The sequence below is a fragment of the Typopeltis vanoorti genome, chromosome 24, assembly GCF_054136105.1.
Source record: "Typopeltis vanoorti isolate ZY-2024b chromosome 24, IOZ_Tvanoo_1.0, whole genome shotgun sequence".
In the NCBI taxonomy this organism is placed as follows: domain Eukaryota; kingdom Metazoa; phylum Arthropoda; class Arachnida; order Uropygi; family Thelyphonidae; genus Typopeltis; species Typopeltis vanoorti.
Window position 1 is genome coordinate 70,730,269 of NC_143572.1, and position 12,403 is coordinate 70,742,671.

At 36.1% G+C, this 12,403-nt stretch overlaps 1 protein-coding gene across 2 annotated transcripts in view; it reads left to right on the forward strand.

Annotated features, from left to right (window-relative positions):
- The window catches only part of ck (unconventional myosin-VIIa ck), a 526,896-nt gene that overhangs the window by 243,611 nt on the left and 270,882 nt on the right, over positions 1 to 12,403 (forward strand). For both annotated transcript variants that reach the window (XM_090413984.1, XM_090413985.1), the window contains exons 18-19: positions 8,573 to 8,668; positions 9,252 to 9,374. In XM_090413984.1, the coding sequence (XP_090270110.1) occupies positions 8,573 to 8,668; positions 9,252 to 9,374 (219 nt within the window). The remainder of the gene's footprint in view (positions 1 to 8,572; positions 8,669 to 9,251; positions 9,375 to 12,403) is intronic.

Genomic DNA, 12,403 nt, shown 5'->3' on the forward strand with positions numbered 1-12,403 from the left:
GGCATTTTATCATGAAATATAATAGCTAGAATGTGTAGGAAAGGAATTTTGAATATATGAATGTGTATGTGAAAAAAATCCAGTTTATTTCATTCTTCAATCCTTCAGTTCTGTTCCGGTAATTAGCATCATTTTTTAGTATTCCTAAGAGTAAAGTGAACCCTTTTATTCTTTATCATATGCTGAATACTAGATATCCTATTACTGTTATTTGTATTATTCTGGGCAGGAAGATCAGCCACTATTAATGAAGAACAACATAAAGATTTTATCTTTTACTGTTAGCCTGACCATTCTAGATTAAGAACCATCTTCTCTATCAGTTTTTGGAGTTCCTTTCTCCCTCAAATGGTGCACATTGAGTTGTTTGGTGAAACATCAGTCATCTTTAAATGTCATTTTTTTTAATGGAATCACTTTCTTTGAAAGTGATTCTATTACTTTCAAAAAAAGCTTAACTCTTATACATGAAATCTGAATAGAAAACTGATCATCTTTCCATTCGGAAAGTTACATCTTTTTTTTTTTAATATTTAGTACAATCTGGACAAGTGTTTTATCTTTTCTAACCCACTTTAATGGAGTTATGGATCATACTGTTCAGCTTTTACAACATGTACCATTATCATTGTCCTTTAATTATGTTAGTACTGCACTATTTAATGAAAAATAAGTTATCCCAAACATTAATTTGGTTTCATTAGAAGTTTAGAATTTTGTACTTTTAAATAAGTATCCTTCATTTTTACATCAATTCAAATCTGTTTTTCATTCCTTACCATACTAGGGAGATGAAGAGATTCATAAAGGTATGCAAGTGGCATTCCTGCAATCTATCTTCATACCAAAGATTCTCCTATACACACCCAACCCCCCTTGAGGAATTTCAGGAATTTGATGATACCAAACATTCATTCCAGAAACATGACACTACTCTCACTGTATCCAAATACATTGAAACTAAGTAACTGGCTATGTACACAGTTATTATATGTGGCCTGATCAAGATCTCATACATTGGAGTCATAACCTTTCTTTAAGTCTAAGAGTCAAGGTCTCCTCATCATCATTGCAATAATCAATATGATCCCTAAACATTATATCCCTGACAACCAATACTCCCAGATTTTTCATTTCTTCTACCTCCTTCAAAGTTTTCCCACCAATTATTACTCTGCATCTCATTCTTGCCTAACAAATTTCAAAACCTTGCACTTCACAACATTGATCTGGTAGCTGTATTCAGATCATCCTGTAAATCCACCACCACATTTATGCTATTCCTATAGTTCTTTGAAACTTTCATCTTGCAAAAAACTGTATATATGCACAATTAAACCTGTCCTGATATCATTAGCCTACAAATTAAACAGTAATGAGCCAAAAACAGACAGCTGCAGCACAATACTAGTGACTTTCCTCTTTATGGATACTGCTCTTCCATACACACTGCTTACTGATATCAGTAGGTATCAGTAAGCAGTATCTCCTATCCAACTCACTAATCTATTATCTGATCCTGCCTGTTCTGATTAAATTACAGCCTTGTTGTGTGGAAATCATGAAAGGCTTTTGCAAAATCTGCTACTTTATATGCATCTTCCTTGTCTAATTCACTTGTCACTTTCTTGTAATATGTAAGTAGACTGCTAAAACATGACTGCTAATAAACTCATACCAGATATCACAGAGAACATTCCAATTATATCAGATTCTGTATCCTATTTCTTATTAACCTGCCCATCATATTTGCTATAACTTCAGACACACTAATTGGGCCTCATTCTTATTATTCACTTGTAAAGTGGACAATTTTATTCTATTTTTATTCCTTTAGGATTCCATTCTTTTACAAGACACTTGTTAAATACTTATGAAGTCCTACTGTCTTATTAAAATCAAGTTTACTTAATTCCTCATATATCTCCCTGCTCACTAACCATCAGTCTCTCTTCCACCAACGATGATGAAATACCACGATTAATTGTTCATTCAGTACCTTAACTATGTCCTTTTCTGTGGTTAACAGTCTACCATTTTCATCCACCAACAGCTCCATCCTGTATGTTCATAATTATTAGGTAGGTAGGCCATCACTGGAAACTGTATAAGGAGGGTGTGAGTAGAGGAGGGAGTAGGTTCTTTGCATGGGGAGTGGTTGGTGAGTGGAATGCATTGCCTGAGTGTGTTATCTCTCTCTGTAGACATTGTAGACACATTGAATCAGTTTAAAGCACGGTTGGATGAGCTTTGTGTACAATAGTGTGTACCTCCCATGATGAGTCTCCGACTCCATGGAGGTCAGTGTTAATAATAATAATATTTCCAATTTTAATATTAGGCCTAATGCCATTCTCATTATCTTCATCATGATGTGATCCATATAGATAATAAATAACAGTGGAAACAGCAGGCATCCTTATCTCACACCTGTAACATAAAACCATCCTCCTGTATCTTCTTCAGTCCTAAATGCTGACTTACAACTCAAATCTAGACTATGTATTGATTATATTATGTACCATTTACACCATATAATCATAGCATTTTAAACAGCTATTCTCTTGGTACCTTGGCATGTGTATTTTCCAGATCTACAACACCCAAATACAGATCCTTGTTATTACATTTAGAAATTTAGGGGATATATTGCAAAGGTGGTGTGAAGGTAACACAGAGGATTGCTGCAATTATGAGAAGGACACTGACCTGCAGAGATAAAAGGGTTATCATTCTGTTGTATAAGTCTCTGATCAGACCACACTTAGACTATTGTTCTCAGATTTGGTTCCCAGGATTTGAAGGGGATAAATTAACTGTGGAAAGGATACAAGCATAGTTATGAGGATCGGCTGAGGGAATGTGGACTGCAGAGTTTGGTGGATAGAAGAAGGAGAGGTGATATGATTGAGACTTTTAAACTGTTGAGAGGTGGTTACAGGGTTGACACTGGGGAGTTCTTTTGCTTGGTTGAACAACGGGAAGGAGTGATTACAAGAGGCCATCCCTGGAAGTTACGAAAGGAAACTGTGAGCAAGAGGGTGAGGAGTGGTTTCTTTGCGTGGAGGGTGGTTGAACCGTGGAATGCATTGCCTGATGGATGGGTGAGAGCGAGAATGGTCAATGAGTGGTATGATAGACTTTGTGTTTCTTAAGGGGGACCTCCCCTCGATGAATCTTGACAGACTTTATGTTCTTAGGAAGGACCTCCCACGATGAGTCTTTTGACTCCATGGAGGCCTGAATAATAATAATAATAATAATATTCCCATGATTTCTCAACTATTTGTTTTAAAGTGAATATTTGATCCTGATAACCTCTATTTGACCTGAATCCAGTTTGTTCTTCTCCAAGATTCCCTTTCCATAATTTTTCTTAGCCTCTTCTCAAGTATACTTGCATTAATCTTATCTGGAATACTCAATAAGAAAATTCCTCTGTAATTCTCTTGATCCGTTTTATTTCCTTTCATAGAATTTTGCAATATAATTTCTGCAACCTTTATATCTCTATATTTGAGCATATGTGCCTGAATATCATCTGCTTCTGCTGCCCTTCCACATTTCAGGTTTTTGATGGCTTTAGTTATAGACATTAGTGAAGCTTTGCTAACATCATAACTTGGATGGAATGTAAAGAGCTTAGTATTATTAGGGAGGACCTTTATTATTCAGGCCAGTGGAACAGAATATACAGTTGGTTGCTTAGGTCAGGGGATTCCAGGGATGACACAGAAGATATACATCAACAAATTAGTAGAATGAAAATTAGGATGGGCAGGCGAAACTACCGATGAATTGCAGTAATTTGTTGATGTATATCTCGTGCCACATTGTCATATATATATGACAATGTGGCACGAGATATACATGCGTGAGATTAAGGCCAGTGAGATTAAGGCCAGTGGGACAAAATATACAGTTAGTTGCTGCTGTAGCATGGTAAGGAAGGCAAAATCAGATTATGAGAAGAAATTATCCAAGCAGGCCAAAGCAAAAAACAAAGAGTTCTTTTGTTATATGGCAAGTAAGAGGAGTAATGACTGTGGAAGGATAACCTTAATGAATGCCAATGGCAGAAGCAGACAAAATAGTTGAGTCACTTTGTAATGGTATATCATCATGAATTGGAGGCATGTAGGATATTGCATAATCTCAATGCAAATACAGCTGTGGGATTACATGGGATATAAGCTTGCATTTTACAGAATGTGCATGGGAACTGACAATGCTTCTGACTAGGCAGTTTAATTTAAGTCTCAGCTTTGGCAAAGTCTCAAGGGAATGGAAGGAGAGCAAAATAATTCCTCTGCCCAAAGGAGGCTTTAAAACTGCACTAGCAAATTATAGACCAATAAATATCTCAGGAGTGGTGGTTAAAAGTACTGGAAAGGTTGGTCAAAGAGAGAATTCAGGAATGATTGAATAAGAATATCATATTCTGTGAGAGGCAGCATGGTTCTATGAAGAGTCAGTCATGCCTTAGTTATTTACTCACTTCTCACTTTTTTTTAATATAGTGACAACTTGAGTTGTATAAAGGAAATGGCTACATAGTCATAATGTTGGAATTTGCAAAGGCATTTGATAGAATATCACATGGAACTCTGTTATGCAAATTAGAACAAAGGGGGATGGATATCAGAATGACATGGGCTGATACCAAAAATGAAATATGGGGGAGGGGGGGAGACTGAAAAGTTCTGATAAATACCTCGAACAAAAATAGACTAATTTGTGCAATAAGGAAAATACTTTTTTTTTCAGAGGATTGCAAATGATACAACAATGTTGTAGCAAGTGTATAATACTTTATGGGGAATATGTAGAATAATGTGAAAGTTACATGGTTCTACCTCAATTCCTTCATGGTGATTATCATAAATTTTTAGCACACCTTCATATAGATGAGCATAATTCAGGAGAAAGTAGCTGATTAGTGGTGTGCCACAAAGCTGTGTGCTTGGACTACTACTATTTTGTACATAAATGATATAGGAAATAATTTGAAGAGAAATATTCAGCTGTTTGCTGATGCAAAATGGATAGGGTAATATTAATAAAGATGATGTGGAAAGATTGCAAAATGATTTAAATGGACGGTATTGGCATAATGATAATGGGTGTTCAGTTTAATGTAGAATGTAAAGTATGCATTGATGGATGAATAAATTACAAGCTGTGTACCATGTTGTGGAAATGTATTCCAGAAATTGATGAAACTAAGGATTTGATATTTGTAGGCAGATAGAAAGTTGAAGTTTAGAGGACATATTGCTAAGGTTGCCAAGGTAGCTCATAGGATTACTTAGTTATTGAAGACCACACTAACAAATGGAGATAAGGAAGCTATCATTTCTCTTTATAAGGTTTTGATATGTTCATATCTTGATTACTGTGCTCAAGTCCTGGGTTTCTTGGGGATGAGTAAGTAGTACAGAAGATTGAGGCAAGCGATCCACATGGTGGGTCGCTTGCTTCAATCTAGTCTGTGGAATGCCTTCTGAAGATAGATAGAGGGTTTATGGATTGCAAAGTTGTTGATAGGTAAAATAAGAATGGACATGATAGAAACATTTAAGTTACTTAAAAGGTTTTATAGTATTGATGCAGAGGAAATATTTCAACATTTGGCCAGAGGGATCTGAATGAGAGGTCATTCTTGGAAGTTGAGTAAGAGTGTGGTTAGCAAGGGTGTGAGGGCTATATTTTTCACTTAGAGAGCAGTCATTGAATGGAATGGATTGCCAAAGTCACTTATGAGAACTATGTGTGTTAATGTGTTCCAAGAAAAGTATGATAGATGTTGTGTGGATAGTTTGGGTCTCCCATGTCTAGAATCAGAGGAAAGACTAAAACGACTCTCATCTGCAAAGAGTACATTAGCCCATTGCTGTCGTCCAATTTTTATGGATACAACACCACTAAAAACATGCTCTATAGTGAGCTGTGGATAAAGGAGGGTATCGAGACTACAGGTCTTCAGGCGTATAGGCCCACTCTTTGCAGACTTCTTGCCATTGTTTGTTGAGATAGCCTCATACCTATGCTTGAATGGAGCCAACTTGCAAGCTGACCTGCTGTGGTGTGTTGATTACGTTTTTCTGTTATAACCAAAAATCTGTCTTCATGCTCCATGGTAGAGCAAGGGTGACCCTCTTAGCAAACGTCTGTAAGACATTCCATTTGGTTTGAAATGCTAACCAGAGCCTGGATACAACACTGTTTGAGATTCCAAACTCTCTGGCAATATCAGTAATTCTGCTCTCGCCTTCTTCAAGCTTTCCAATAATTCTTCCCTGCATGAAATCATCTAGATGAAGTCTTTGAGATATTACAAGACATCCAAGTTTTCAACTTTATTCCCTCGTGAAAAGAGCTTTGTTCAAACACAGTTTGCTTTTTTTATGCTGGGCCCATATACGAGAGGTTGGCTGATCAACCTATAGTACTTTAGTACCATATATGGGTAGTGGGATGGGAAAGGAGAAACTTGTTTACATTTGATTTAAAAGTCTGTATGTTGTATTCCTTGGGAAATATGTCAGGGGAAAACTGTTTCACAGTACTGCAGTAGCAGGGATGGAGGAGGAGGAAAAGAAACTTGTTCTTTTCCTCCTCCTGTTGGTTTCAACTGTGAAAGGATGTTGGGTGGCAGCTATACGTGTTCCGATGTGCTTAGTATACAGTGGTGGAATTATTGATGCTGTTTCAGATGAACATTTCCCATAGAAATATTTGTAGATTATATATATATTGCTGAACCCAAACATCTATGTGAAAGTGGGGAGGGGGGGAAGTGAGGTGGTAAGAGATGATTATTTATCAGTCTAATTGCTCTATTCTATATTTAAGGCAAGCATTTTGAGGGAGCTTTTAGGAGCCCCACTCCAAATGTGAGAACAGTATTCGATACTGAGCAGATTTGTGATTTGTATAAGGTTAACAGCTGTTTAGAGGTGAAGTAATCTTAAGCGAAAGAGTAATCCTAGTTTTTTGGAAGCTGAGAATGCAATGGTTGTGATGTGTTTATGCCAGGAAATGCCTGATGTCAAGGTAATTCCGATAAGAGAAATTTCATCTTGTCTGGGAATTTGAGTGTTATCAAAAATAATACTGGGAGAAAATGGTTCTTTTTTGTGGGAAATAAGACAGAACTGGGTTTTACTAGTGTTGAAGTTGACGAGGTTATCTGAGCCCCATTGGAGGATGGCTTGGACTTCCGAATTAAGGGAAGTTGTGGGTTGAAGTGAGTTGTGTAGGGTAAGGTTTATCAAATGAAAGGGAGGAGTGCAATGTGCTGTCATCTGCAAAACTGTGTATTGGGCTGGAGGTCAACTGAAGTAGGTCATTGATATACAGAAGGAAGAGGGTCGGTGAGAGAACTGAACCTTGTGGGACCTCAGCATTAGTTGGATGGTGAGGAGATAGGGAGCTGTCTACCATCACACATAGTGTGTGATGGTAGACAGCTTTCTGTCTGTGTGTGTCCAGACAGAAAGCTGGCAATCCATCTACAGAAGTCCCGAGACAGTCCAAATGATGGAAGTTTGCTTAGTAAGCCTTTGTGCCAGACCCAGTCAAAGGTTTTAGAGATATCAAGTGCAACTACTTGGGATTCGCCAAATTTTTCTGTGGCATTTGTCCAGAGGTGGGTGATATATGAGAGCAGGTCACCTGTTGATCGGCATCGACGGAATCCATACTGGTGGTCACTTAATAGCTGGGTACCTTCAAGGTAGAGTAAGAGTTGAGAATTGATGTTTTCTGAATCACTTTATATAGAACTGAGGTGAGTGAGAGGATGGTAGTTAGATGGCAGCAATTTGTCACCCTTTTTAGGAATGGGTTGAATATAGGCCAATTTCCAGGCTTTGGGATATACTAGTGGAGTAAGAGAGTCCGTACAGATGGCATAGGATAGGAGTCAGTTCTTCTGCACAGACCTTCAGGACAATTGGAGGCTTAGCACTGCCTTTTGCCTTTTATCCTTTTGATCACTACCACATGATCCCTTTGCACACAATTCAAAAATTTGAATGTGTACCCACTTTCTACTTGAAATCGTCAATTATACAAATTGCCACAAGCTGATATAGCGTTCATAAATAGTGTTCATCCTTAGGTTTTGGATACCAGTGTATTTATAAGAATAGGCGAGTTGTTTGAGGGGACTTGATTTTTCAATAACAAGACTTAAAATATTACTGTGTGTGTGTTACTTTCTTGCTTCAATACATTGGTGCACCCAGGGAGGCCCCCACCCCAAAAAAAAGAAAAGAAAACGGATTAAAAAACACCAGAAAATTTTCCAAAAATCTTTTCCTGATTAAAATTATTATTATTTTTTATTTATGTTGTGTCATGTCTTCTCTTTCTATACTACTTATGGATTAGCAATCATTGCAGATGCTCAATCATAGGTTGTATGTGATGCATAGTGTGTATTCTCAAATCGTCTCCTCAACTCGCTCCTCCCCCAAGATTAAATCCTGAGTGCACTACTGCTTCAATATATTGCAGAACTATAAAGGATTTTGTTATTTTTAAGCTTTTATTTTTCTTCCCATAGATGCGGACAGGATATCAGCGTCTTCAGGCTTTGATCCGTTCTAGAATCTTATCCCATCGATTTAAACATCTTAGAGGTCATATTGTAGCACTTCAGGTAACAGTTCTTTCAAAATGATTTATTCTCTTAATACAAATGTGATGATAGCAATAATTTTAAACAACTTAGTCTTTAAGCTATTCAGTAATTTGAATAGCTTAAAGACCAGAGTTTGGGTCTATGAATGTATATCGCCATCCGGAGTATGGCGATATACATTCATATGCTGTTGAAGTATGACTGATAAGAAGTGGGGGGGATCAGAAATGTGGGGATAGAGAGATGTGGAAAATATTACAGAAAGAGGTTTCTGAGCCATGCAGTCTAATGAATAAATGGAATTTATTGAAATAAACTTTAGTTCTATCAAAATATTTTTACTAAAGTAGTTGATAATTAACTTATCTTTATGCATATTGTCTTAAGTGCTTTCTCTAAAAAAAAAAAAAAAAGAAAAGTACATACGAGAATAAGACATTTGTTTTTCTCTCTCAAAAAAAAAAAAAAAAAAAAGAGAGAGAGAGAGATATCAGATGATGGGGGGTGAAATGGTGAAACAACCAGTGCTTGTTCTACCATAGATGTTCTGTATGCATTTGTATGTATTATTTATGTTCGTTTAATATTATTTATTTTTCAGGCAAGATGCCGTGGATTCCTGATTAGAAGAGAATATCAGCAAAAACACTGGGCTATAATCAAGATTCAAGCTTTTGTTCGTCGAGTCATTGCTCAAAGATGTTATCGCAAGATGAAGATTGAAGTATGATATATTGTTTACATAACTAAATATAAAAAAAAGTTGACTATATTATTATTTTTATGGCTATTTAGTCTATTTTTGTTTAGGAGTATCCCTTTTTATAATGTTATTGGCTTTTTACTCAATTTTTAGAGCATTACTGATGTTTTATAGACAGATACATGAAGAATATATAGGAAGGATAATTCGGACATACCTTTGTAGGATGTTGCTGGTTGTCTCCTTATTCAGCGGCATCTGGAGTATGGCGATATACATTCATCTGCTGTTGAAGTATGACTGAAAAGAAGGGGGGGGTCAAAAATGTGGGGATAGAGAGATGTGGGAGAATTATTGGTGAGGCAAGAGGTATGCAAACTTTTAAAAACCCTGGTTTTTTTTTAAATTAGGTTGGGCAGAGAATTTTTTGGGAGGGGTGAAAGATAGAAATTTTTGTGGCAGGAGAAGGATATGATGGGATAGGATCAGGGGTAGGAGTAATGGGGTGTGAGCCATTTCGGCAGTGTGTCATCTTTGGAGCTCGTGGGGGAAGTGGAGGCTATGTCATGCTAGCTTGGTGGTTTTGTCTTTGGTGTAGCAGTGTTTTCCCATTGGTCAGAGTCATGACCTAATTTTTATGTTTTGGAGTTTCCAACTCTCAGAGATTATGTAGGGGGTGGTGGACATTTATTGAATTTTTGTCCCATTTTATAGCTATGTTTCCAATATTCTAAGCATTGTTTCATTTTCCTGTATATCTATGATTATGGCTTTGTCGATTTGTGGGATATGCTTATGTTCAAGGACATGGACACAAGTATATTTCTGTTTTTCCTGTATTTTGTATTCTGCTTTTCTTTTGGTTGTTTTGTTTTTTATTGTTTAAATGTTCTGTAATTGGAATGCTACAGTCATGGAAGTGTTCTTGTAGTCTTGCCCACAAAGATCTGATCATAGAACCTGTATAGGTGACATCAATCTTGTTGGCAAGGAAATTTGTAAACTACGTTGTGGTGTTCTAGTATTTCTTTGTGTGTGTGTGAGATTTTTTAGGTTTTGGAAGTGTTGTCAGTTTTTAGTTTGTAGTGAACACCAATTTATAGTCGGTGTGTTTGAAAATGTATTTGTAGCTTTGTGTGTGTTCTGGATGTATGGCAATTTGATGTTTTTTTGTGATGGGAAGTTTGTTTTGGTTGTTGTAATTTATTGTTTTGTTGGTGTAATTTATTAGCTGTGTTGGGTAATTTCGGTTTTTAAAAATCTGTGTTACTTTCTTTATTTCTGTGTTAAGATAATTGTGTGTATTCGAAAACTTGTAAGCATTTATAAACTGTGCTAGGATGACTGATTTTTAATAGAATAAGAATGGTATGAGTTAAAATGGAGATAATTTCCAATATGTGTGGGTTTGTGGAATATTTTTGTGACTATTTTGTTGTTTGTTCTAATTAGCCAAGTTTAGGAAATTGATAGATTTTTTGATGTTCTGTTTCTACGATGAATTTTAGTCTGTTGCTGAAGTTGTTAAGAGCTGCTTGTAAAATAGTGATGCATGTTGGTTCTCCAATGCATAGAATATTGTCCACGTATTGGCCATAAAAGGTGATGCTGGTGTGTGTGGGGGGGGGGGGGGGGGGGGACAGGCTGAGTAGGTGTGATTCTATATGTGATAGGAATAATTCAGCTAATTGTCCACTGATATTTTGGCACATAGGGAATCCAAAAATTTGGAATTGTTAAATTTAAAGAAGTTTGCTGAGATTATTAGTTTGATTAGGTTTATGATATTGCTGAGTGTTAATTTTGCTCATAGAATGAAGAAGACCACACCCATGAACCTAGGGTGTCGTCTTCTGTGAGTAGTGTGTGTGTATGATGTCTAATGTTCTGGGGACGTCTACGTGTATAGCAAAGTTGCATCCATTGAAGTGAGGATGTCTTTGTGAGATAGAGTTAGGTTTTATATTTTTTGGAAAAGGTTGTCTGTGTTTTTTATCATTGATTTTGACTTGGTAAGTAGTGGTAAGTAGGTGGTGTTTTTGTATGAGACTATTGGGCATACCGGGTAACCGTCTTTGTGGGTTTTAATTTATCCAAACATATAAGGGGTATGTTGGTATGTGGGGTGTTGTGTTTTTTGTTGTTATTTTGTCTATCTTGTTTTGATTTTTTAGAACGTATAGGGTGTTGGTAATTTGTTTTATGAGGTCAGGGGGTGGGGTCATTTTGAACTTTCTGGTATGTGTTTTTGTTATTTAAAGTAGCTGTTATTTTGTTGTGGTAATCTGTTTTGTTTATGATGACTACTCTGTCGCCTTTGTCTGCTTTTGCGATCATTTACTATATTATTTTAGACAAAAATCAAGTAACCCATGCAATTGACAATGAAATTTCAGTAAATAAACAATATGTCAACATATGTTGAAATCAACATATGTCCATCTAATGGCTTTTCTCACTTTCATAAAATAAAGCAGAATAACTAAAATAGTTATTTCAAAGCTATTGACGTATGGTAGTTAAGTATTAAAATCTGAGAATGTTATCCTGACTCAATAGAAGATATTGCTATTAGTACCCCAATTATTTTCTTGCTTAATGTATTTGAAATTCATAAATTTTTGGATAATTTAATAAAGGTTAGTTTCCTATATATTAATTACCAATAGTGATAAATGTTAATAATTCTGGATGTCCAGATTGATTACTTGTAAAAATTATTAAATGAAGTAGAATTATAAAACAGCCATCAAAAATATCCAGAAGGAGTGCTATCAGGAATACATATTAATACTTGAGGTAGGAAAAAATCATTGAAAACCCAAAATGTGGAAATTCAACTAAATTACATGAAATACTGAAATGTGATATAAAAGTTTACAACCCTGATCAGAAATTCGAATCCCAAGGACCAATCCCAGATGATTGCACACTACACTAAAATTTTCCAGTGGAGATGCTATGATAAGAGGTGTGCATAATCAGATCGTGACAGGAAGAGAGGTATTAATTGATGATAGCTGAAGTATTTTCACCAACAAAAATAGAGG